The sequence below is a fragment of the Medicago sativa genome, chromosome 2, assembly GCF_051527215.1.
Source record: "Medicago sativa cultivar Bolivia chromosome 2, Bolivia_mono, whole genome shotgun sequence".
In the NCBI taxonomy this organism is placed as follows: Eukaryota; Viridiplantae; Streptophyta; class Magnoliopsida; order Fabales; family Fabaceae; genus Medicago; species Medicago sativa.
In genome coordinates, this window is record NC_140750.1 from 2,793,146 (window position 1) to 2,819,110 (window position 25,965).

At 38.0% G+C, this 25,965-nt stretch overlaps 2 protein-coding genes and 1 non-coding gene across 3 annotated transcripts; 2 read left to right on the forward strand and 1 right to left on the reverse strand.

Annotated features, from left to right (window-relative positions):
* Window positions 1–4,746: 4,746 nt before the first annotated feature.
* Window positions 4,747–18,871, reverse strand: LOC146943610 (uncharacterized). The gene is made up of 5 exons (XM_085747722.1): window positions 18,539–18,871; window positions 17,780–18,304; window positions 11,742–11,867; window positions 7,728–7,805; window positions 4,747–4,863 (listed from the first exon to the last, which is right to left on the reverse strand). Exons 1-5 carry the CDS (start codon window positions 18,869–18,871, stop codon window positions 4,747–4,749), a joined length of 1,179 nt encoding a protein of 392 aa, XP_085603848.1.
* On the forward strand, window positions 18,402–18,508 carry LOC146943611 (small nucleolar RNA R71). The gene has a single exon (XR_015029405.1). It is a non-coding gene; the product is annotated as a small nucleolar RNA R71 (small nucleolar RNA).
* A 2,823-nt stretch (window positions 18,872–21,694) lies between the features above and the next one.
* On the forward strand, window positions 21,695–24,307 carry LOC146943612 (uncharacterized). The gene is made up of 2 exons (XM_085747723.1): window positions 21,695–22,407; window positions 22,513–24,307. The coding sequence occupies exons 1-2, from the start codon at window positions 21,695–21,697 to the stop codon at window positions 24,305–24,307; spliced, it is 2,508 nt and encodes an 835-aa protein (XP_085603849.1).
* Window positions 24,308–25,965: the final 1,658 nt, after the last annotated feature.

Sequence of the window (25,965 nt, forward strand, 5' to 3'; positions counted from 1 at the left end):
TTTTCAAAAGAATAAACAAACTTAATCTTAGTCTCAATCAGAACAAATTTTCCTATAATTCAACTTCTAATCATCTAAAGAGTTTCAAACAACCTATTCTCTATAATCTATTATCTAAGAGAAGTTTTAGGGGGGTGTATTGGATTAGGATTTTGAAGGACAATTTTTGCTTAAAAAAGTCTCAAAGATTTTAAAAGATTTTGTAGGATTTTAATGACTTTCATGATTTTAAAAGACAATCAGGATTTTCAATTTGGATTTTAATGGATTTACATCATAAGATTTTAAAGGATTTTAAAGGATTTTATGGATTTATAAGATTTCAAAAGATTTTATGAATTTTAAGGACTCATTGAAAAGAAATGATTACAACACACTCTCTATCATAATATTTTGAATGCATACTCTTATTTTTAATTTTATTTTTATGAGAGATAGAGAGAGGGGGAGAGAGGAGGGAGAAAAGAGAGGATATATATATATATATATATATATATATATAGAGAGAGAGAGAGAGAGAGAGAGAGAGAGAGAGAGAGAAGGGAGAGAGACAGAGAGAGGGGAGAAAAGAGAGGGGGGAGAGGGAGACGAAGAGAGAAGGGAGAGAGAGAGGAGGGAGAAAAGAGAGGAGAGAGGAAAGAGAGAAGAGAGAAGGAAGAAGGGATAAGAAAGAGATAGTAAATTTTTTTAAAGAAAAACAATCCCAAGAAATCTTATGTCTTTATGAAAGACTTTTTTTTGTTAAAATTTCACTAGATAATCTCACAAAATCCATCAAAATCTAATTTATTAAACAATCATTTGAAATTTGAATGATTTTGAATACCATAAGACTTTTTTTAAGTGATGAAAAGTCTTGATTGAATACCACAAGACTTTTTTAAAATGACAAAGAATCTTGATTCAATACCACAAGACTTTTTTTAAATTGCAAAGAGTCTTGATTGAATACCACAAAACTTTTTCATAATTAAAAAGTCTTTTAAAATCCCTTAGAATCTTAATCCAATACATCCCCCTTAGCAACACTCACTTTTTAACACTCTCTCCTGCACTCACTCATTTATTAGATGAAATCAATGCATGTCCTACCATTTTATGGGGGTTCAATTTTCAAAAGAGAGTGTTGCTGACATTATTCATTCTCTAATTATGAAACTTAATGTCTACCAAAAATATAATCTTATTCTCTATATTATGAAACTTAATGTCTACCAAAAATATAATCTTACCCCTTTTTAATACTTTGACACGTCATCAAAATTATATCCTTTTGTGTCTTTTGCTTCAACCTCCCCTTTTTTCTCTCTTAAAAACAAATTAAAACAAACCTACTTGATAAAACACACTAACTTAATTTTTTTCAAAAGAATAAACAAACTTAATCTTAATCCCAATCAGAATAAATTTTCATATAATTCTACTTCTAATTCTCTAAAGAAAATCTACATATTATTGAATGTCATAATTATTTTTATTTTAATCCATAACAAACAACCCTTTGAGGTTTATAGTAACTTTTAAAAAATCACTTTAAAGATCATTGTATATGTTTGTTTGTTATAATTATAAAAAAAACCATGATCAACAATAAATCTGAAAACAACCTCAAATTATAAAATAGCATAACTTTGAGAAAATTCCAAAATATTTGTCACTTATAGATTATAAACGGGATTAATATTTATTACAACCATTAAACTATTTTTCAGAAAATTTTACATTTCAAGATTGATTCTTTTGTATGGATAATTTATCTTTGCTTTTTGTTTATCTTAATATCATGTTATAAAAGTAATATTTTTCACTGTACCAAAAACAACTCATTGTTCTAGATTGTTAATTATTATAGACTTTAGAACTATAATTATTAAAAATATTGGATAAATTATTAACGAGTAATTAAATAATACAGTTGTACAATTCATACATGGGACTCGTAACAAATTTTTTTATCATCAACGAGATCTTGATTATTTATAATATTTTTACATATTTTCTCTACCAATTTATAATACTTAGTAAAAACTATTTCAATGATTTTATCATGAGCAAATTAATCTTTCAAAAAAAAAAATCATGGATAAATTACACTAACCTCCCTTAAAGTCTTCTTCAATAACACAAGCACCGCCTCTATTTTACTAACAAAACATTAATCTCCCTTATTTAGTAGTTATCAAAATGACAAGTTCTTCCGTTATAATTTAACATAGTTTAAACTTTGTTAGTTCCATTTTTTTTAACAATTAACTTCTTTATACGAGTATGAACTCCCTTAATTTTCAACCTTTTTTATTCTCATTTTTTCCCAAAAAGGAGGAGTAGCAAATAGATACAACCTCAAAATGCAACCTAGATAAGAGAGAGAACAAAAGAAGGAGGGGGACTAAGCCAAAACCTCCTCAAACTAGACAAAATCCACAGTTAGGCAATCCCATAAGATTCCTCGCAAAATGCTCTCTAATAAAGGAGGACAAATCTAACCAAACTATACAAGAGCTCAAAGAGAGTCTTATATTAGCCATTCTGTCACCACAATTGTTTCCTTTTCTAGAGATATGTGTGATCATTATGTTCATTTGTCTAATCAGAATTTTGCAATTATCCTGTTTATTCTTTAAGGAACATAACATCAAAGAAGATTTCTTAAAAGCCTAAACAACTAGAGACGAGTTAATCTCCAATCAAACTTAAGACTTTGGTGATTTTTTCAAATTGATGAAGAGATCATTCACTGTTCCTTTGTGAATGTGGTTTAATTTTTAAACTCTAATTTAATAAAACAGATATATCGAAGATGATTTCATTTTTATTAGTCAACCACAACATTCATCCATCTCTATATTCTCTTTTAGTCTCTTCTTTAATTGTCGATGTTTGATTCTATTTATTGGTAAAAACAGTTGTTATTGTTTCTCCATTGCGAGAAAACAATTTATTGCCAAAAGAGAAAACAATAACAAGATATATTAAACCAATATGACTGAGATTAAATTGTGTATTTGGAAGGTTATTGAAATGAAAATGGATAAAATTAGACGGTGTGTTTGTGTTGTTTAAGAAAATCTCAAAGAAGGTCAATGTAATTTGCCCTTTTATCATTAACGTCATCTTTATCGTTAATCTTTTTTCTATTTTCTCAATGTATATAACATTGCAATTCACTTTGACATATGACTCCTACCTCGACGTCCAACCCGTGCGGAGCACGGGCCTGTGCTTAGCACGGGTTTGTTGCTAGTATTAGTAAGAAACGTGAGCAAAAAATATTAGACTTTAAATCCTCTAAAAAAATTAGTAACAAACGTGAGGAAAAAATAATGTTAAAGATTGAACTTTAAATCCTCTAAAAAAAATTCCTCTTAAAAAAAGATTAGGACTCAAAAAATATTTTAGAAAAAAGATTTGTTAGCACTATATTAAATATTACTCTAGTTCGCATAAAAAAAAATATTACTCTAGTAAGTAGGGTTCGCACAGTTCATTATACTTCATTCTCGCATTGTTTAGTTTTTCTCAACTTCTCTTAACCCTCTACATCAAATTCACTTTTGGTCCTATATCACACATGACTGATTTAAAGGTTATGTCCCCGATTGAACATGAAATGTCTCTAAGATCTCTTCCTCCTTCTTTTTCTTAGGTATATTGTTCCTAACAATATAACCACAAGTTCGAGGCAGAATAACAGACTCCTTATTGTTAAGGTATTTCTTTGTAGTGATGATTTCTCATATGACCTTTTTGTAGTCTGGACTATGTTCTAACTTTTCTACTTAAGCATGTGTTACTGAGCTCCTCCTATTGCTCTAAGCAACTCAACCGAATGAGACTTCGAGTTGTTTGCTTTGGGGATGATCAAAGTTGTTGTATCATGAACAAGGACTTTGTCTCTTGTCATGCTACACTCATTTATTTGTTTTCTCATTTGGTCGAAGGCATCTACTTCCATAATGACAAAAGTAATATTGATAAGGGTTTCAGTGGCATAGGTCATGGATGCATTAATTCTTTTATTCATGGTTGTCTGGCTTTGGATTATTGTTTCAAAACCATCTGAGGTCATTTTGAACAATTGTTCCACTAGTTCTACCATTTCCTCATTGTCTTCTTCTTCTTCATGAGGGTTTTCCCAAGGGGGGTAGGATAGGGTGTGGGATAAGGTGTGTTCCATCCTTGGTAGTAAGGTGGAGTATATTTATACTATATATAAAGAAAACTACCTCTTTCAGCTAATTTGGGTTGAATTTTTCTTTTCAAAAATGCCCTCAATTTTCAATACAAATAACACATGTAACAAATAGATAAGAATAAATTTAAAATATTAAAAAAATGTAGCAAACACAAAATGAAATATATATATATATATATATATATATATATATATATATATATATATGATTTTTTTCCCCTTATCATTTAAAAAGTGTTTTTTTTTTGTAGTGGTCGGGGTTTGAACCTGGACCTTGCATATTTTATGGATTGTCCCAACCAACTGAGTTAAGCTCACGAGGACTAAAAAGTGTAACAAACTAGATGAATATATTTATACTTACTTTTTCATTATCTCAATTATACCTTTAAACAACTTTTTTTCTATAATAAAGATTGTTGGTGTCATTAAAAACAGAATTTGGTTTTTTTTTTTTTTTGTTATATTGTTGGTGTCATTGAAATGGTGGCATTTAGCATGGAAAAGGGAAGTTGTTTCCCACTATGGGAAAGTATTTTTTGGCCATCAGATTAAAGAGGATCACTAATCTTATTATAATCTGCACACACTATATCTTTCCCAACTTTGTCTTCAACCTCACAATCATTTCTCTCTCCTCCATAACTCACCAACCCATCACCAGCTGCCTAAATTGCAAGATCAAACCAACTATGGATATCATTTCAACAGCTTGAATCACACAAAGTGCTCTCAACATTTTATTCTCTCTTTCTATATTTTTTTAATTCAAGTTTCAGTGACCAATGGGTCACTATTTTTCTCTAAGTTGACCATTGATTTTAGTTTGCGTTCCTTAACGAAGCTCACAGTTTGTAAATTATAGGAAAATGAACGAGTTCAGTTTTAGCTTTTCAGAACAAAAGTTCAATTTTAACTTAGATCTACACAAATTACTCCCTTCACTCTTGTTTTTTATTCAATGATATTTAATTATTGTGTATTGCTCAACGGGTTCAATATGAATATGAGTTCATGTGGACTTCATGATTATTTTCTTTATATTCATCCAGGAAATAAAATAAGCCAACAGAATTATGAATTAACGAATGGAACAAGGAAATAAAACAAGTTTTTGGTGGGTTTTTCAATTGCAGAAACAAGAAGGAAGAGAGACCCGTACATATAAAGAAGGAAGAACAAGAAAAGAAAAAAGGAAGAGAGATTGGTACATATTATTGTAAAAAATGACAATCATTATTGTAGAGAGATTAGTGGAACATTTGGAGAAGAAAAGAACGATAATAATGGAACTGAGATTGTTTTTTCCTTTTGGGGTGTGTGAAAGGATGAATATGATTGCAGAAAAAATCTAGTGTGGGTGGTCTATCATAAAGCTATGCTCATCATATGATCTGATGGTTAAAAAACAACTTTCCCATGGTGGGAAAAACTAGCCTTTCCCATGCTAAACCCCACCCATTGAAATATATAATCATGGTTAGTTTGATTTGTTATAACTTGAAAGCAACAAACATTTATATTTTTTGTTTTAATCAAAATCAAAATTTTATAAAAAAAAACACCGTTCATGATTTTCAAACATTAACGCAATAAAAAGAGCGGAAAGACGGGTATAGAGTGCCCTTCTTTTCGCTAGTAGGTAATAAGGGTAGTCATATGTGTTGGTTTCTTTCGTCGATTTTCGTTGGTTTCTTTCGTACCATACAATATTTACCTAATTTTTTGAGTCCTCGTGAGCAAAACTCAGTTGGTATGGACAATGCATAAAATATGCAAGGTCCGGGGTGCAAACCCCGACCACCACCAAAAACTTTCGTCGATTTTCGTTGGTTTCTTTTGTACCATACAATCAATATCAATCAATAATATCAATAATATATATATATATATATATATATAAAGTAAGGTTTTTTATTATTGTAATTTTGATTATTTTATTACTGTTGTTGTTACTATACTATTACCATAAATGATAATGGATGTTCACGAGTATACAAAGTAGTTGACTTCTCTATTTGATAAAAAATGATATTTATGCGGTTCTCACATTTGTATGAATATCCGCTAGACGAGTATTAGTGGATATTAAGGTATTTACAAAAATTTGCAAATTACAACATGTAAGATATTTTTTTATTAAAAAAAAGCATTAATAAAATAATTGAAATTATGTAGAATTTATTCCTTAAATTTTATTTATCAATACTTGTGGCATTAATAATCATTTATAACAGTTTCATGTAAGATTCGAGCAATGTTTCTTGAAATTACAAAGTCAAGCTTTTACCATTGAGTTGACACCTCTTAGACTTATTCATTCTATGTTGATAAGATAAACATATTATACCACACGTTTTCACTTTGACATCAAATTAATAATCAAACAAAGATTATTAATTAGAAAATCCAATTATATATTATTTCATGACGAGAATTTTTTTATTTAAATGATACAACATTTGTATAAAATTACTAATTTAATAACGGGTACAAATTTCTGCGAGTCCGTATTTTTTAAAAAATATTTATTTTATTTTATTGGTTTTAATAATTTTACTAAACCGTTAAATTTCATCTGTTGTGCATCTATTAATTTACAGGTATTTAAATATAATTTATTTTATTCTATTCGTGTATACATATTAAGATATTCGCCCCATACCGATTTGTGATGATTTTATTTGCGGATGCCATACATATATAATTTTGGTCATCCTTAATTATACGTCTAACCCGGACAATGCCGGGTAAATACACTAGTATTTACCTAAATAAAAACAAAAATCTAATATAAGAAATAGGAAAAATAAAAACAGAATGAATCTAAAAAGATTTACTTCATAAAACGATAAAACAAACCAACCTACCATAGTCTAATTTTTTTTTTTTTAAGAAACTACCATAGTCTAATTAAAAGATAAAATCTGAAAACTTTTTTGAAGAAACTACCATAGTCTAATTAAAAGATAAAATCTGAAAACTCCTAGAAAATTGAAATAATTTTTTTCTTTTTGTATTGTCTTCAACAACCTTCTAAGAATCATTGGTCTTCAATTTCTCATCCTTGATCATTCATGTGATGTCTTGATTTGTCGATTTACATGATTTCTCACTACAAAACACTTAAAATATCTATGGAGTTGCATGATCTAGGATACAAATGAATTACAACGACTTGCATGTGTTGTTTCTCTCTTTCTTTAACTCTTTACTTACACGCACTTTCTCTTTCGTCAATAATCCAAAAACATTTAACAAATCCCAAAAAGAAACCACCACAATTAAAATTTAAACCCCTCATTTTTTGTGTTTTTCTCACATTCAACGAAATCTTAATACACTCATAAAGTTAGACGAAGATCCAAATTACAAAAAAAAAAAAAAAAAAAAAACCAAAGTTGGAATTTGAGGGGACTACGGTTGACGGTGGTAGTACCCCATTACGGGTGCTCGTACTCGTAATCCTGTTTGCCATTTTGCCTAGTTGTAGCATCTCACAAATTTGTTCATCAGCTTAGTTTTTGAATACCGTCACTTCATTATCCTTGTTGTAGCACTTGAATATAAGCTTTTGCCTAGATTTCTTCCCTTGGCTCCATGCTTCTTCCTATAGATGAAAACCAAATAAAGGTAGTAACTGTAAAATAGTTCTAAAACTTAAAAAGAAAAACTAATGTAGTTTTTTTTAATCAAACAACTAATAGTGATAAGTCCTAATTTAGAGTGTTTTTAGTCTTTGAATTAAATAAAATTTGTGGGGTTTTAGTTTTTATTTAGAACTATTTTACTATAAAGTGTTAGTTTTTATTTTTAGGATTAAGTAATGAAGAAAAAGAAGAATTTTTGGAAAGTCAGAAAAGTTAGAATTTCAATGTATAATATTACTTAAATTATTAATTTAAAAAATAGTTAAATCCATTAAAATAAGAACTACCCCAGTACAATATGTACAATATTATACCTGTAAAAAAACCTTTATTTTAATATTTTTTTTAGAGAACCTTATTTTAAATTTGGAAAACAGGGGTTGAAACAATGTTGTTGTGCAAAATCTCTTTAATTCTATTGACCAAGAAGCCGTTAAGAATTCGTCAAAAAAAAATAATCCATTAAGAAAATACAACTTGATTTTTTAATATAGAAAAAAGAGGATCAGTTCGTCTAGTGTAAGTCTAAAGATGGCATGTATAGTGTAAAATTTGGATATTTTTGCTTTTACTTTTTTGACATCCATTATTTCCTAAAAGCATGTAGAAATAACCAAAAAATTTAACGGTAGTTAATTACTGTCAGTTTTTTAGTCATAAGTCAGCGATAGTTAATTATCACTGAAGTATTTTTAGCCATTTCCATGTTTTTAGGAAACCATGAATGTCAGAAAAGCAATTCTTTGCTTAAAGGAGTGGGAGCGAAACATGCAAATAGGGCCTTATGGCCACCAAATTGATAATAAGTTTTGGGGAAAACTTTGGAAGACTAGACGCACCCCAGACAACAAACTCTTAAGTGATAGTCTTAAAGGGAATTATTCCTCTTAGGGAGGTGGCTAAGAGCCTAGGAAGGTATGGTTTTGTTTGCCTCATAGAGATCAATTTTAATCTTTGTTTAGAGTTATACACACACACGTTATTGCAATAAAAAGAGCAAAAAGGCGTGTTTGTCTTATTTAACTACTTCTTCTTTCTCAATACCAAGTCTCGAATCGAGTTTCAAAGGGTTGAAGAGTTTATCTTTCAACCAAGTGACCTCTCAGAAAACTGGCATGCCCGTCTTTTTTAGAGAACCTTATTTTAATCTTATTTTCAAAAATATTAAATTGTTATATCTTTCTAGATACATTAAGTTGCGCAATAGAGAGTGAATAGATGGACACATTGATTCTCGTCTTTCTGATATTATATAATAAAAGGAATAAAAGTTTTTTGGGTTGATTTTTTATTATTCCAATTATATTTTTAAACAATTTTTTAATTTTATTATTATTATGTTATATTGTTGGTGTTATTAAAAAAATGAGAATATAGGGGCATATCAAGTGAAAATGCTATAGTTATGTGAGAATGATAGGAATGATTTTCGGCCCTCGGATCAAAACTAAGTGGTTGAGATTAAAAGATTGTCATGTGCCATTTCTCATCTGATTCACACCTCTCTCCGACAGTTGACCCATCTATTTGTTATGTCGTTCATCTTCTTCCTCTCACCTCAGCCATTCTCTCTTACCCGACGGTAATTGTTGAAGAAAAAATCCCTTTGAAATTGTTTTTAAATGATAAACAAACTCTTGTATTAAAATTAAGATTATAACTTTATTTGGTTATTTAATGTGTGCTCTTGAGTGGATTTTATTAAGGATAGGTAAAGTCCAAATTCTCACATTATGATAAAGCCATGTATCCTTGGATAATTATGCTCAAGCTTTCAAGAAGAATATGATGATAATTCATTATTAATCAAGAAAGGATAATTTAATCCAAAAAGGCATCACAAGATATGCCATGCGCTAATGCAAGGGAAAATTGTCTTTCAATCATGTGCTAATCATTTACTAAAGATAAGGATGATGACAAAGCCCTAAAGCTTGAAGCTTGATGAGCAAGCAAGCAAAAAAGCAGAAAACAAGATGACTTGGTGACCAAGTATGCAAATATAATTAATAAATGGTGTCTTGGAGACAAAGCATTGCAAGGACAATGACAATGATGCATCTTGGAGAACAAGTAAGAAATAAGTGGTAGAGAGAAAAGTTGTTTTAATGTTCATGTACTTTTCACTGTTCATACACGCTTCTATACAAAGACAAGCTCAAGCTCTTAGTGTAAAAGTTGAGGTCGAGGCTAACAAGCTCAAGCTCAGCGTACAAAAGAATGGGACAATGGCAGTTTTGCAATTCCTATCAAACAGCAAGGGTGTCTACACAATAATAAACAGCTGCAAGATATTGAAGGATGAAGGCTGGCTATAAACAGAAGCTTTCTTTCAACAAATAAAGCATGAATTTGAAATACAATCACAAGCCTACATACAAGCGATAAATTCATCAATCAATCTCGATATCAAAAATACTCTTACAGTACTCAATCATATTTTCGGATCATTCTTTTAAGAGTATTACAAACTACAATCTCTCATTCTCTTAGTAGCTTGAAAGTTGTAATTAGATCTAAACATCAAATCTCATTTTGATTGTATATCATCAAGCCTGTAAAATCTTGAGTGATAGTGTAAGCTTGCTGAAGCTAATAATATCAGTGGTGTAAGCCTGGTGAGGCTAAGAGAATACATAGTTGTATAGCCTCAAGCTCTTCAAGAGCTCGAGTGTTAGTGTAAGCCCGGTGAGGCTTAGAGAATACATATTGTTTTGCATATTGCAAAGAGGAGGAAGAAACTCCCAAGAACTAGTGGATAATCTCACAAAAGCTGTGGGGACTGGACTAACCCATATTGGGGGAACCAGGATAACTTCTCTGTATGATCTCTCTTAAACTCTACTCTTTACTTTCTGCTTTGTTAATTTTAGTATTACATGTTTATTTATTGTTTTACTAATCATATTACTCCAAGTAAAGTCTTGAGAGTTCAACCACTCTAAGAGTACATAGAAATTTTTAAAGGGTCACTATTCAACCCCCCTTCTAGTGACATTTACTTCAACTTCAGTAATATCTCTTCCCCGATGACCCTTCATTCTTCTCCGATGATGATCTTTCCCAGAGTCCCTCTCCTTCCCATTCCCGCCATCTGTCCTTGCGACCCTCTCGCCACACATTCATCTTCTTTCTATCGCCCAAAACTTCCATCTCTATTTTTGATCACCAATTCGACTTCCTATCTCCTCCATGTCGCCGCTCAATCTCTTGTTTGAGATCTTGCATTTGATTTCAATTTGAATCTGGTTCATCTTTGTTGCGGTTTATCACTGATCCAGAGTTTATTATTGTCGCTAGTGGGATGTAGCAAGGTGTTCTGGACCGGCCAAAAGGATTCTTGGCCCATCCACTTAGGCCCAATATCACTCAAAGCCTACGTTTGGCATTATTGCTCGCAACTTACCCCCTCCCAGAGGGGGGTGCACGAAGCAAATGTGACTGGTTCAAACGAACCCCAACGTCTCTCTTGCACATTCTGCACGTTCCCGCAATAAACTCTCTGGTGGTTACACTTCCCACAATTTCGTAACCGCCAGAGCCAGGTGTGCCTCCTCAACGGCTCTGCAGCTCTCCACCTCTATAAATAGGGGACTCACTGCAGTCCCCAATGTAGAACTCTTTCTTCCTCTAAAACCCTCACTCTCTGATCTCTACTGACTTGAGCGTCGGAGTGCCTGCAGGTACACACCCCCCATCCGCTCCAAGAAGCATTCTGACGTATTCCGCCACCGTCACAACCACCGCATTCAAAGCGCCGACAGTCACCTTCTGATCAGGTACGATCAATGGCGCCGTCTGTGGGAAATATATAAGCTCCCCCGTTTTTATAATCCTAAAAACCAAAGCTTTCCATAAAAATATCATGGCTGCCAACGGTGCCAAATCCCAGTTACGAAGTGAAGTGCACATTCCTCAACGGGATAGTGTGACATCCTCACCGTCACCTGTGGATACGCCCAGGGAGGAACCAACTCAGATTGTCCCTCTCCAGCAAAGACCTCTGCAGGGTCCCAACCGCCCTACAGAGAATCCAGAAGATGCAACAACCGTCGCACTCATCGGTAACCTGATCTGCACGGTTCAACGACAAACGTCGTTTATCGAGGAACAGAACCGCCGATTGATGCACCTGGAACAAGCACGTCCAACCATCCAAACCAGACGATCTCTCTCCCCAATACGTAACAGAAGAGGAGAGAATCCCAGCCGTTCACGTTTCAGGTCCCCCCGACATTCGGTGAGCATTGGATCTCCATCCTACACCTGGAGGTCAACTAGGAGGTCTCCCCGGCGGTCTCCACCCAAGAGATCTCCTCCCAGACGGGCCTCATCAAGGAGATCTCCTCCACGTCGGACTTCTCTCGGGAGGTCTCTGCCCAGACGCAACGGGCGTTCAGGGTCGCCTTCCAGTTCAGGGGACAATCGCGATACCCGGACGGACCACAACGCTTACGGTCCATTCACACGGCGTATCCGGGAAGCTCCCTGATAAAGCCAAACCGCAAGCGCACGGCCTATCGAAGTAATAGTAGTAAGTAGAGTATCGTTCCGCTAGGGAGTTGGTCAATTTAATTAACTTTTAATGAATGATTAGAGGAGAGAAAGTTGATTAGAAAGGGTTTGATTGCTGAAGGTAAAAACAATAATAATAAAGGGCCTTAGGATCATTGGTTCATCTTAATAACTAATCCTTCACTAGACAAAACCTAAACTTCTAACTTCATGGTTTACACACTAATTTCTAAAGACCGGTTTCCCTTAGCCCCTCACCTTTCCGATGAAAGTCCGGTGAGAGTTTACTTCTAGCAACCAAGCCTATTTCACTGACATGATTACTAGAAGATGCATAGAGGATTGAAACTACTCTTTGTCTCAATAGTTGCAAAGACTATTTCACTGTTTTGCAACTATTGTCTAGATTCACTTGTTCCAACATCAAAGCTCCGCTCTCGCTTTATGAATTGATGTTTGGGATGATGGATTAACGATTATCAAACCCTCCGCTTTCGCTTCCACAGTTTGATAATTGTTAATCCACGTTAAGACGGTGAATCTAGATTAGAAATTAGGGTTACATAGAAATTAGGGTTTAGACATGTTTTGTTTAGGATTGAGTCATTAGACTCCCCAATAATCCTAAGACTAAGAAGTCTACTCACTCATGTTCATCGTAGACATGGAGGAAGAAGAGAGAAATACGGTAAAATAAATTGCAAGGAAAGTAAAAGGGAAAATAAAGACTTTTATTGAAATAGCAATTGAAATAAACAAAGTAAAGCATGATTGTTCATGGTGGAGAGCTACTCTATTTATAGCTTTACAATCGACTTAGAAACTAAGCAACTAAAAGGGTAAAACAGTAAAGCTGCAACAGGGTAACTTGGCCTTGAAGAAAAAGCAGCAAAAGTGGCTTCTGGAGGTGGCACGGCCGTGCCACATGTTGGCACTGGCCGTGCCAAGCTTCTGACTTGGTGGGAACATATTTTTGTCCCGTATCTTCGTATTCTTGTGCTGTATTTGCTCCAGTCCTCTTTCTTTTGCTCCAAGACACCTTCCACCATATATTTATTCCTAAAATAAAATAAAACATAATTTGAAGTAAAATATTCTAATATAAAATAAAATGCAATAAAACTAAATCAAATCTAAAATAAAACTAAACTAAATAAGGCAATAATTAATACTATCTATGACTCATCAAACTCCCCCACACTTGAATCTTTGCTTGTCCTCAAGCAAAAGGCAACAAACATAGTAGCAACAAAAGATTGATTTATGGCAATATTAAGAGCATAAGTCTCTAGAGAAAGGCTTTGCCTCAAGTACACTAATTACAATTTCAAATATTCCTCATGAACCTATTCTACCCAACATCAAGTCTCAAGTGAGTGTGTGTGTGCAGTCCAACCCTTTTCTTGCTCCTGTATAAGACAGATATTATGAGGAATAGGTTCTATCCTTAGTGCTAAAGTAACCGAGAAAAGTCCTTTCTTCATTTCATATAAGAGTGATGGGAATTTGAGTTAAAATTAAATTAGATATAACAATTAAGCACAAGGGGCTGCAGATGCTTAGGGGCTATCTATCCTCATAGGAAGTCTTTTTGGATGTAATTGTCCTTTCCTCCTAGATTCAAAATCACCCTGAGTAGTGCTGCAAAATTATTGTTTGTTTCATCTCCGCGTAGGAAGTCTTTTTGGATGTAATTGTCCTTTCCCCCTAGCATTGATGAATTTGTTTCACTTTAGGTTCAAATTAGGGAGTCACCACCACAATTAGGAAGTTAGGGATTGTCCTTTCCCCCACATGTTGGTGCCATTCTCCCGCCCCATTTAACATTAACAAATTAATAAGAATATAACAATTAAGAACAATTTGATTAATTTTCCCACACAAACTTATACTACTTTTACTCTTAAGACTTTAAAGGGTCTAAGTTAACACTAAAGATAGAACGTGTTCCTTAAAATACCTATTCATACATTTGCTCAAGGATTGCAACCGGGTGCTTTTCTCATTGGAGAATTTTCACATTAAAACAAGACATGGGTATAGCAAGAACACAAGAAACACAAGAAACTATTTTCATGTACAAGAGGCGACCTAAAGAAGAGACAAAACAAAAATTTTCATGCCATATTTACATTAAAAACAAGCTACTAGTCATGCCTCTTGTTATAAAAACAAAACAAAAGAATAAAGTTCAAGGGAGTTTGGACACTACGACTCTAGACACTTTATTAGGCCCTCCCCACACTTAGGAGAAGCATTGTCCTCAATGATTCAAAAGAAAAAGAAATTAAAAGAAGAAGAAGAAGAAGAAGAAGAAGAAGGAGTAGAAGAAGATGAAAGAAGGAGATGAGTAGAAGAATGAGAGAGATAGGGAGAAGAAGAAGGGAAGAGAGGAAGAGGAAAGCTCACATTTGTTTATTGAGGTCCGTAAGGAGGACCTTGAAGTTGGAGGTGTTGCATCATCCGACGGAGCATCTCATTATTTTCATCATTGACACGGTTGCCCCTTTGAACTTCATTGCGAAGGCCGGAGATCTCAACACCTTGCCGTTGTTGCTCGGTGCTCATCCTCTCGATTTCATTGTGAATCCATGTCCATCTTTGATTTTCATGAAGCTCACCGGTTTCATGGCCATGGTGCCCCTCTTCATGGTGCAAATGAGCACCTTCTCCATCATCACGGTGCAAGTTAGCACCTTCTCCCTCATCATCATCTTGCTCACCAAGAACCTGCACATCATTAACATACAACCAATTTTCTTCCACCTCGGTGGTAGTCCGAGATGGGTTAGGCAATAAAAACATGATTGGCACGTTTAGCTTAAGTTGGTAATGGAGGGGTGGACGATGTTTGATGAAATTCATAGCAATAAGGGTCTCTATGTTAAGCCTATTGTTTCCCTCAATTGGTTTGATCCCCTCATCTTCACCCACTCCAAAACACCTAGCTATATATGTAATGATGCCACCCACCACTATGTCTCCTCTACCGGCCGGTCTAGTACCGACAAAGTCTAGGTGATCAATCAAATAAAAACAAGTATTGACGGGGTGGTTGTGGAGCATTGCCCATAGCATGAACAATTCATCGGTTCTAGTGTTTCCTAGCTCGGTTCTACCCCAAATAGTGCAAGCCATTACCCTCTGGAGGTACCTAAGTACGGGGTTGTGAATATTGCTAGCTTTGTTTGCCCTAGGGACGTATTTGTTAAGACCGGTGATTTGTTTCCAAAAGGCAGCTGGGTCATAGTTAGCCGGTTTTAGACTAGGATCCCAATGATCATGAATATATCCTTCATTTGCAAAACCTAAGGCTTCACAAAAGTGCTGAAGTGACATGTCATAATCAATATTCATTAACCGGAAAACAACTCTATGGTTAGGGTTATCAAAATTCAACTTATCTTTAGTAAAATCTATTGAGCTCAAGAATTCATAAGTGAAATTTTCATAACCCCTCATAGGTTTCAGCAATTCAGTCCAACCTAACTTTCCTATCAACCTAGAAACATCATCAAACAGCTCTAGCATATCTAAAGTATTGGGATCAGGATAACGAGAAGGGTGCAAATGTTTAGAGATTAGATTTTTATACCTGTCCCTTTGCTTGTTATTTTTGAACTGGATCCCATGATTCTTCACTTGGGCTTGCTTCTTTGGGGGAGGTCCTCCTTGAGAGCTTGCTGGTTCTTTACCACTTCTTCTTGAAGCCATTGACCTTTGTTAGAATTGGTTTTGAAGGTTTAGGGTTTGGGAAAATTTTTGGTGGAAAGGATTGGTTTAGGGTTGGGGTTGATGTTTAAGGAAGGTTTGTTGGTTTGGATATGGTGATTGGTTAAGGTTTTGTGGTGTTTGGGTTAGGTTTTGAAGGATTAGGGTTTTGGTGAATTATGGGTTTGAATGGATGAAAGATGTTTTTGATTGGTGGTTTTTGTTTTGGATGAAGTTTGTGGTTGATTGGTGAAAAAAATTGAGTGGTTTGGTTAAGATTTGAGTGAGATAGGGAGGTTTGAAGGTTTGAAGGTTATGGAGGTTTAGAGAGAAGTTTGAAGGTAGAGAGAGGTTTGTGGTTTGAGAATGAATGGAGAAGAAGAAGAAAAATTGGTATATAGTGTGCTAGAACACGGGCACGGCCGTGCCACCCTTGGCACGGGCCGTGCCATCTTCCTGACTTGAACCTTCAAATTTTCTTTTAAAAACTTGGCACGGCCGTGCCATACCTAGCACGGGCCGTGCCACCTCTCTGGTACTGGGGGCTTCAGAATTCTTCAATTTCTTGATTTTTTTCGAACCACACTTGGACAATTACCTACAAAACAAATTAAAACAAAGAAAAACAAAACAAAAGCAATTAAATGCGTGGGTTGCCTCCCACGAAGCGCTCTTTTAATGTCATTAGCTTGACGGTTAGAAAGAGTCCTTAGAATGGATCAAAGATATCATATTGTGTAGATGACGCTATAAAACGTTCTTTCACAACATGATCATTAAGCATGCAACAAGAATAAAGAGCGGGACCCTTCATAACGTTTTCCAACTCGTATCCTACCATTTTATCACTCACTTGAAAGACTATCCTACCAAGTTTCACATCAATGAGAGCTCCTGCAGTTGCGAGGAAAGGTCTACCTAGGATTATAGGGACGTCGTCGTCCTCTTCAATGTCAACGACTACAAAATCAGTGGGGATGTATATCCCCTCTATCTTAACAGGTATGTCCTCGACAAATCCTACAAGTTTCATGGTAGAACGATCTGCTAACTTTAGTTCCATTTCGGTAGGTTTCAACTCTCCTATCCCTATCCTTTTAAGAAGAGACAAAGGCAGCAAACTAACACTAGCTCCTAAGTCACATAAGGCTTTGTTTATGGTTTCATTCCCAATTTCACATGGTATGGCAAAGCTACCTGGATCTCTAAGCTTAGGGGGTGCTTCTTGGATGATTGCACTAGTCTCCTTAGCCAAGGCCATTGTCTCATTATGCTCTATAGCCCTTTTCTTTGAAAAAATTTCCTTTAAAAACTTGGCATATAGAGGCATCCTAGACAAAGCTTCAGCAAAGGGAAGTTTAATGCAAATCTTCCTAAGTATGTTAACAAATTTTTCAAACTTACCCTCTAGTTTAAGCTTTTCAGGATTTAAGGGGGATGGAGTTTTGTTTTCTTCAAGTGGTTTTGCTTCTTCTATCACAACTTTATCACCTAAGGGCTTGACATTCTCTTTCCCAATGTTTTTAATCTTAGCAAAAGTTTCACCTAACTTACTACCCCTAAAAGATATGGCATTAACTTGGGCTTTGGGATTGGCTTCGGGTTGACCAGGAAAGACTCCCGGTGTTTGGGAAGAGGTAGCCACTTGTTGGGCTATTTGTGCGATTTGAGTTTCAAGCATTTTAGAGTGAGTAGCAATAGAATCAACCTTGGTATTGAGCTTGGAAAGAGAATCATTCAGAAATCCAGTTTGGTTTTTAGGTTCTTGAAGTTGTTTGTTTTGGTTGGCAATAGAATTTTCCAACAAAATTTCCAAATTGGATTTTTGAGTGAATCTTTGGTTGTTTGCATAACCGGGTGGTGCTACTTGTCCATAGGGATTTTGGTTTTTATAAAAATTTTGATTTTGTCGCATCCCTTGGTTGTATTGAGCATAATTCATTTGCTCAACACCATTAATAGCACTACCTAGTTGGCAATCAACACCAGCATGACCAGTTATACCACATATTTCACAAGAAGGAGTAGAAGCAGAATTGATAGCACTAACATTGAGTTTTTCAAGTTTTTCAGTTAGTGTATCAATTTTAGAAGCAAGGTGATCATAGTTAGAGACTTTGTGTATACCTGCCTCCTTTTTGGAGGGTGAAGAACTAGAGATGGCTCTCTCGTCGGTCCATTTGTAATGATTCTGAGCCATGTCTTCAATTAGGGCATACGCCTCCGTGTAGTTCTTGTTCATAAGTGCTCCACCTGCAGCTGCATCAACAAACATCTTAGTGGTATAAGACAAGCCATTATAAAAAGTGTGGACTATAAGCCACTTCTCTAGGCCATGGTGGGGACAAAGTCTTAGCATTTCTTTGAAACGCTCCCACGCCTCATAGAGAGATTCCCCATCTTTTTGGTTAAACCGCGTGATTTGGTCTCTAAGTTTAGTGGTTTTAGATGGTGGAAAGAAACGGGCAAGGAATGCTTGCCTCATCTGATCCCATGAAGTAATGGAACCGACTTCGAGGGAATGGAACCAAGCGCTAGCTCTATCCCTTAAGGAAAAGGGAAAGAGATGAAGTCTTACGGCTTCTTGGTTCTCCTTCATGGTTCCACTAATTCGTAGGAAAACAGAGATGTGAAGATTGGGATCCTCAGTGGGGGATCCCGAGAATTGGTTCTGCTGCACCAAGTTAAGTAGGGCAGGCTTAATTTCAAAATTGTCATCCTCAACCGTTGGGTACACAATAACAGCTTGTGGCTCAGCCGTAGACGACGTTGCATACTCTTTGAGAGTGCGATTGGCCATGTCGGTGTTATTTTGTGCTGCTCTCCTCCTTCTATGTAAGAACCTTTCGATCTCGGGTATGAATACTGCTTGATTTCTAGTTCTTCGCATACAAGGTTGAGAACCCAAGAAGTTAACGATAACAGAAAAATAAAAAGGTAAAAATAAAAAAAAAGAAAAGAGAAAGAAGAAGAGAGTTCTAATCACTAAGAAAAAGCTAATTAAATTAGTTAACTCCCCGGCAACGGCGCCAAAAACTTGATAAAGCCAAACCGCAAGCGCACGGCCTATCGAAGTAATAGTAGTAAGTAGAGTATCGTTCCGCTAGGGAGTTGGTCAATTTAATTAACTTTTAATGAATGATTAGATGAGAGAAAGTTGATTAGAAAGGGTTTGATTGCTGAAGGTAAAAACAATAATAATAAAGGGCCTTAGGATCATTGGTTCATCTTAATAACTAATCCTTCACTAGACAAAACCTAAACTTCTAACTTCATGGTTTACACACTAATTTCTAAAGACCGGTTTCCCTTAGCCCCTCACCTTTCCGATGAAAGTCCGGTGAGAGTTTACTTCTAGCAACCAAGCCTATTTCACTGACATGATTACTAGAAGATGTATAGAGGATTGAAACTACTTTTTGTCTCAATAGTTGCAAAGACTATTTCACTGTTTTGCAACTATTGTCTAGATTCACTTGTTCCAACACCAAAGCTCCGCTCTCGCTTTATGAATTGATGTTTGGGATGATGGATTAACGATTATCAAACCCTCCGCTTTCGCTTCCACAGTTTGATAATTGTTAATCCACGTTAAGACGGTGAATCTAGATTAGAAATTAGGGTTACATAGAAATTAGGGTTTAGACATGTTTTGTTTAGGATTGAGTCATTAGACTCCCCAATAATCCTAAGACTAAGAAGTCTACTCACTCATGTTCATCGTAGACATGGAGGAAGAAGAGAGAAATACGGTAAAATAAATTGCAAGGAAAGTAAAAGGGAAAATAAAGACTTTTATTGAAATAGCAATTGAAATAAGCAAAGTAAAGCATGATTGTTCATGGTGGAGAGCTACTCTATTTATAGCTTTACAATCGACTTAGAAACTAAGCAACTAAAAGGGTAAAACAGTAAAGCTGCAACAGGGTAACTTGGCCTTGAAGAAAAAGCAGCAAAAGTGGCTTCTGGAGGTGGCACGGCCGTGCCACATGTTGGCACTGGCCGTGCCAAGCTTCTGACTTGGTGGGAACATATTTTTGTCCCGTATCTTCGTATTCTTGTGCTGTATTTGCTCCAGTCCTCTTTCTTTTGCTCCAAGACACCTTCCACCATATATTTATTCCTAAAATAAAATAAAACATAATTTGAAGTAAAATATTCTAATATAAAATAAAATGCAATAAAACTAAATCAAATCTAAAATAAAACTAAACTAAATAAGGCAATAATTAATACTATCTATGACTCATCACTCCCATACCTCGCGGACTGGAAAAGCAACCACAAATGGACTCATACGACGAGACTACTGATTCGGATGAGCAGATCGAGAACATCGAAGCAGTTCTCACCTACAGATCGGTGCGAGGTGCCGTCAAATGTAAGCTCTTCGTGACCACACTAAGACGAGGAGCGGTCACGTGGTTCAAGAACTTGAGGAGAAACTCCATCGACTCTTTGAGCGATCTCTGCAACGAGTTCACCACCCATTTCACCGCGTCAAGGACGCAACCAAAAACGGTGGCTTCCCTCGAAGCCATCGTCCAAGGAAGAAGCGAACCCCTCCGAGACTACATCGAGAGGTTCAATAAAGAAGCCGTCCAGGTCCGAGGCGCAAATGAGACAATGAAGCTATACCTCATTGCCAAAGGCTTGCGCGAGGAGACAGACGTAAAGAAAACTGTCATTTTGGATTGCCCAAGGAGTCTCAACGAGTTCCTAGCGATCGCCAAGATCTACATTGCCTATGAAGAGGCCTTGTACGCGGACAGCCTCAACAAGGTTAGAAAGGAGGAGCCAGCTGCTGAATCCTCCAAAAAGCCTTTCCTTGTGAAAAAGAAGGAAGGCAAAGCTGCTCGGGAGAGCAAGAGGCCCAGTGGCCACTTCACCGAGTACACTCCATTGGCCATGTCAAGGGAGAAGATCCTCGCCGAGATCGCTGTAGCCGATCTAGCAGAAGTTGGCATCAAGCCACCAAAGGCTTCATCTCATGAGAGGAAGGGGATCGACAAAACAAAATATTGTCGGTTCCACAAATGCCACAGACATACCACCGACGACTGCATCCATCTGAAGGACGCCATTGAACTCCTCATACAGAGAGGACGGCTCAAACAGTACGTGAAAAATCCCGAAGCGGAAAGGAAAGCAGTCGAAGTCGTGGGTGACGGGTCTGAGCACGGAAGGACCGTCGCCATGTCCGTGGAACATCTCGGTGATTTCCCTGACAACGTGGAAATCACCCCCTATTCATGCACCTGGGAGCAGTTCCCTACCGCCAACATCATTATCGGAGGAACGCTGAACATCTCCATGGGCAGCATGAAGAGGAAATTTGAAAAACTTATGAGCGTCAACACCATGGCTCCTTCCAATCGAGGAGGAAGGCCACCTTTGGCGTTCTATGACTCCGAACTACTTGGTGGAGCTTCAAATTATGCCATTCCTTTGCTCGTGCAAGATCGATGGCCAACGCGGATGTCTGACGAGTCCTGATAGACACAGGGGCCTCATGCAACATCATGTACACAAGTCTGTTCAAAACTCTCCAACTAACAGAGAAAAGCCTTTCTCCTTACGTTGGGGATGGACTCTACGGCTTCAACGGCTCATCCACCCAACCATGGGATACGTGGAGCTACTGGTCTCTTTCGGCAAAAAGGAGGCCAAGAAGACAATAAAGGTCCCATTCTCGGTAATCGACTGCCCTTATCTCTATAACTGCATTATAGGAAGAACCGGGCTAGCTCAGTTAGGGGCCGCATGTTCAATTGCTCATCTGAAGTTAAAATACCATGCAAAGGACGGCATCATCGCCTCTCTCAGCGGAGACATCGAAGCTACAAGAAAATGTTTCCTCCAAGCCAACAAAACCCAGAACTCGGTTTCCCAACCCAGCAAACCTGCTGAGGACAAAGGGAAAGCTGCTGCGAGTACTCTGGACGCCAACTTGGTCGAGCTTGACCCCAGGTTCACCAAGGAAGACTTGAAGGAGCAAAAACGGGAAAAGAAGGATCCGCTCAACGCCAAACTTCTTCGACCTGTTCCTGATGGTGAGTTTGAGCTGGTCCCTTTTGGAAACGACCCCCCGAAGAATTTCAAGATTGACAAGGATCTCCCCGAACTTGTCAAGAGGCAGCTGATCGCCTGCCTCAGAGAGAACGCTGACCTATTAGCATGGAGCGCGGCTGACATGCCCGGAATCGACCCTAGCGTCGCCTGTCACCAGCTGACAGTGGATCCTGGAGTTAGCGTTGTAGCCCAGCGTCGTAGGAAGCAGTTTCCTGAAAAGTCAGAGGATGCAGAAAAAGCCGTAAAAGGCCTCCTAGAGGCAAAGTTTATTTCCGAGGCCAAATACACTACCTGGCTCTCCAATGTTGTACTTGTCAAGAAATCTAATGGAAAATGGCGTATGTGTGTTGACTATACCGATCTCAATAGGGCCTGCCCTAAAGACGCATATCCTCTTCCTAACATCGATAAACTCGTTGATAATTCCTCTAGCTATAAACTTTTATCCTTCATGGACGCCTATTCTGGGTACAATCAAATACCCATGGCCGAAGAAGATAAAATGAAAACAGCCTTCATGACTGAATCATGGAACTATTACTACAACGAAATGCCCTTCGGTCTACGAAACGCGGGGGCTACTTATCAAAGTATGATGAACAGAGTCTATGACAAGACACTTCTGGGCGACATTCTAGAGGTTTACATGGACGACATGATCGTAAAATCCCAACAAGAGGTGGATCATGCCGCCCATCTCAAAAGAGTGTTCGAGCAAACTCGAAAATACAACATGAGACTCAACCCCGAAAAATGCACTTTTGGAGTCCAAGCGGGTAAGTTCCTCGGCTTCTATCTGACGGAAAGAGGAATTGAAGCGAATCCAGATAAGTGCCGAGCATTTACTGAGCTTCCAACACCCCACTCCAAGAAATGCATCCAAACGCTCAACAGAATGCTGACCGCCCTCTCAAGGTTCGTGGCTAAATTCGCTCAACACGCACTTCCTTTCTTTAAGCTCTTGAGGAAAGAAACGAAGTTCGAATGGACGGACGAGTGCGAGACCGCTTTGAAGCACCTCAAAGAAACGCTCTCTGCGCCACCAGTGCTATCGCGACCAGATCAAGGTGAAATACTATACATATACCTCTCCGTTTCTTCTGACGCGGTAAGCGCCGTCCTCATCAGAGAAACGACGGAGGGGCAGAAACCGATATATTTCACCAGCAAAGCATTGTTGGGACCTGAAACAAGGCACCAAAGGATTGAAAAGGTAGCTCTCGCACTCCTCACCGCAGCCAGAAGGTTGAGGCAGTACTTCCTAGCACACACGGTGGTAGTCCAGACGGACCAACCCATCAGGCAGATCCTGGGTCGCCCAAATGTAGCCGGTCGGATGATGAAATGGTCACTCGAGTTATCCGAGTTTGACATTCATTACGAATCCAGAAAGGCACTGAAGGCACAAGTGTTCGTCGACTTTCTCGCCGAGATGACTTTCCCAGCTGAGGAAAACCCCGAGGAATGGACCGTCTTAGCAGACGGATCATCCAACTCTAAGGGAAGCGGAGCCGGAATAATCTTAGAAGACAACAAAGGTATCGTTGTCGAAATTTCCCTCGCTTTATCTTTCCCTGTTACAAATAACACTGCAGAGTACAAAGCCTTCCTGGCTGGCTTGCGAACCGCCAAAGACTTAGGAGCCAAAAAGGTGAAAATCTTCACCGACTCACAACTAGTGGCTTCTCAAGTCACAGGGGAATTCCAAGTAAAGGAAGATTACCTTAAAAAATACGTGCAGTTAGTACAAAAGAAAATGAAAGAATTCGAAGCCGTCGAAGTAACTCACGTTCCCCGCGAACAGAATACTCGGGCGGACATTGTTTCAAAACTAGCAAGTACGCGAACTGCGAACGGAAACAAAACGGTAATACAACAGGTTCTCATCGAGCCAAGCATCCAGGATAGAGGAGCTCCACATCAAGAGATCAATTCGATCATCGAAATGGAAGACTGGAGAGGACCCATCTCTCAGTACATAGAGAATGGCGAACTCCCTACCGATCCGCAAGAAAAGACAAGGTTGAAACAACGGGCCTGCTCATTTACTTTAGTGGAAGGAACCTTGTACAAAAGGGGTTTCATCACTCCGCTAATCAAGTGCCTAGGACCTAATGAGACCCAAGAAGTCCTCGCCGACATCCACGACGGCATCTGCGGATAACACCTTGGTGCAAAAGCTCTCGCAAAAAGGGTCTTACGAGCAGGATACTACTGGCCTACCATGTTGAAAGACGCCCAAGACTACGTGAACCTCTGCGATAAATGCCAGCGACATGGGGACATGCACCTAGCACCCCCTGCTGAGCTAACATCCTTGGTCTCACATTGGCCTTTCGCGTGGTGGGGTATCGATCTCTTGGGACCATTCCCCAAAGCAATGGGACATCTCAAATATCTGGTAGTCGCAATCGATTACGCAACCAAATGGATCGAAGCTGAACCATTGGCCAAGATCATAACTAAAAACATACTCCGCTTCTTCAAAAGAAATATCTTGGCAAGATTTGAAGTGCCAACGTGGGTAATATCCGACAATGGTACACAATTCACGGACCAAAGGTTCCAGGACTACCTAAGGAATATTGGCATCAAACAAAGCTTCACTTTCGTCGAACACCCTCAAGCCAACGGTCTCACCGAGGCTGCAAACAGGGTCATTCTGCGAGGAATACAAAGAAGGCTAGATACGGCCAAAACTCAATGGGCTGAGGAGTTACACGCAGTCCTTTGGACCTACAGAACTACACCCCACTCCACAACTGGCGAGTCACCTTTTCGACTCACGTACGGGACAGAGGCAGTCTTACCCATTGAGCTAACTGAACTCACATGGCGTACTGATTCCAGCACTGACTTCCCAGCCAACACGGCAAATCTACGTGAAGAGCTCGAATTCGTCGACGAAGTCAGGATTGGGGAGACCTTGCGTGAGGCAGCGCTAAAACAAAAAATAGCTGCTCGTCACAGCAAAAAGGTCATAAGGAGAGAATTCGAAGTGGGCGACCTCGTCCTTCGGCGAAACCAGAAGGATTCCGAAGAAGGGAAGCTCGCTGCCAATTGGGACGGTCCCTTCAGGATCCGGATGAAGACCGGGACGGGAGCTTACGGGCTCGAAGACCTCCATCAAAACGCAATTCCAAGAACTTGGAATGCAGAAAAACTCAAAAAGTGCTACACTTAGATGGCGACCAACGCCAACTTGCTCTAATATACGTACTTAGTTCTACACAATGAACTCATCGCTCCCCGTCGAGCAAGTAAACGGAAGAGGAAAGTCGTGCCACTCCAAATCCAAAAAGAATAAGGATGAGAGGGATTTACACAACAAACTTTCTTACTCCTCAGTATGTACGCTTACCGCTGCGACATTACTGCTCGGCATGTTAGGTAGAACCCCAGGTCGCGATGGGTGTTTCACGCCTCGGTGCGGTGAACTTAGCACAATTCTCTCGTTCACCCACTGTACAAGTCCATAGCTTTGGACACACATTCAGATAAACAATCTCTTGGATGTGTCATACTTCTGACTAATACTCCGTGTAAACAGTAAGAAAAATCCTGCCTAAGCCCTTCCTTGCAAAACTACGCAAAGGTAGAACTTTCCAAGCAAAGTAAACTTACTACCAAGGAGGCGAAAGGCAAAACTTTGATTTCATCAAGTCAAAGTAACAAAACGCTAGGCGGGCATGCGAGACTCTCCAGTCATTAAGTCACTTCGTCGAAATAATGACTGCGGGGAGTAGTCCATCCCACCACAACAAAACACACTTCGGTTCAAAAGCTTCAAAGCGAACAACATCGCAAGTCGAAACAATTTAG

Coding starts and splice junctions, on each gene's coding strand:
- LOC146943610 (XM_085747722.1), bottom strand. CDS start 18,871: ATGGCCAATCGCACTCTCAAAGAGTATGCAACGTCGTCTACGGCTGAG. Junction 18,305..18,538: donor AGATGAGGCAAGCATTCCTT/GCCCGTTTCTTT, acceptor CTTATGAACAAG/AACTACACGGAGGCGTATGC. Junction 4,864..7,727: donor ACAAGGATAATGAAGTGACG/GTATTCAAAAAC, acceptor CTTGCAATTTAG/GCAGCTGGTGATGGGTTGGT.
- LOC146943612 (XM_085747723.1), top strand. CDS start 21,695: ATGGGATACGTGGAGCTACTGGTCTCTTTCGGCAAAAAGGAGGCCAAG. Junction 22,408..22,512: donor AAAGGCCTCCTAGAGGCAAA/GTTTATTTCCGA, acceptor CGATCTCAATAG/GGCCTGCCCTAAAGACGCAT.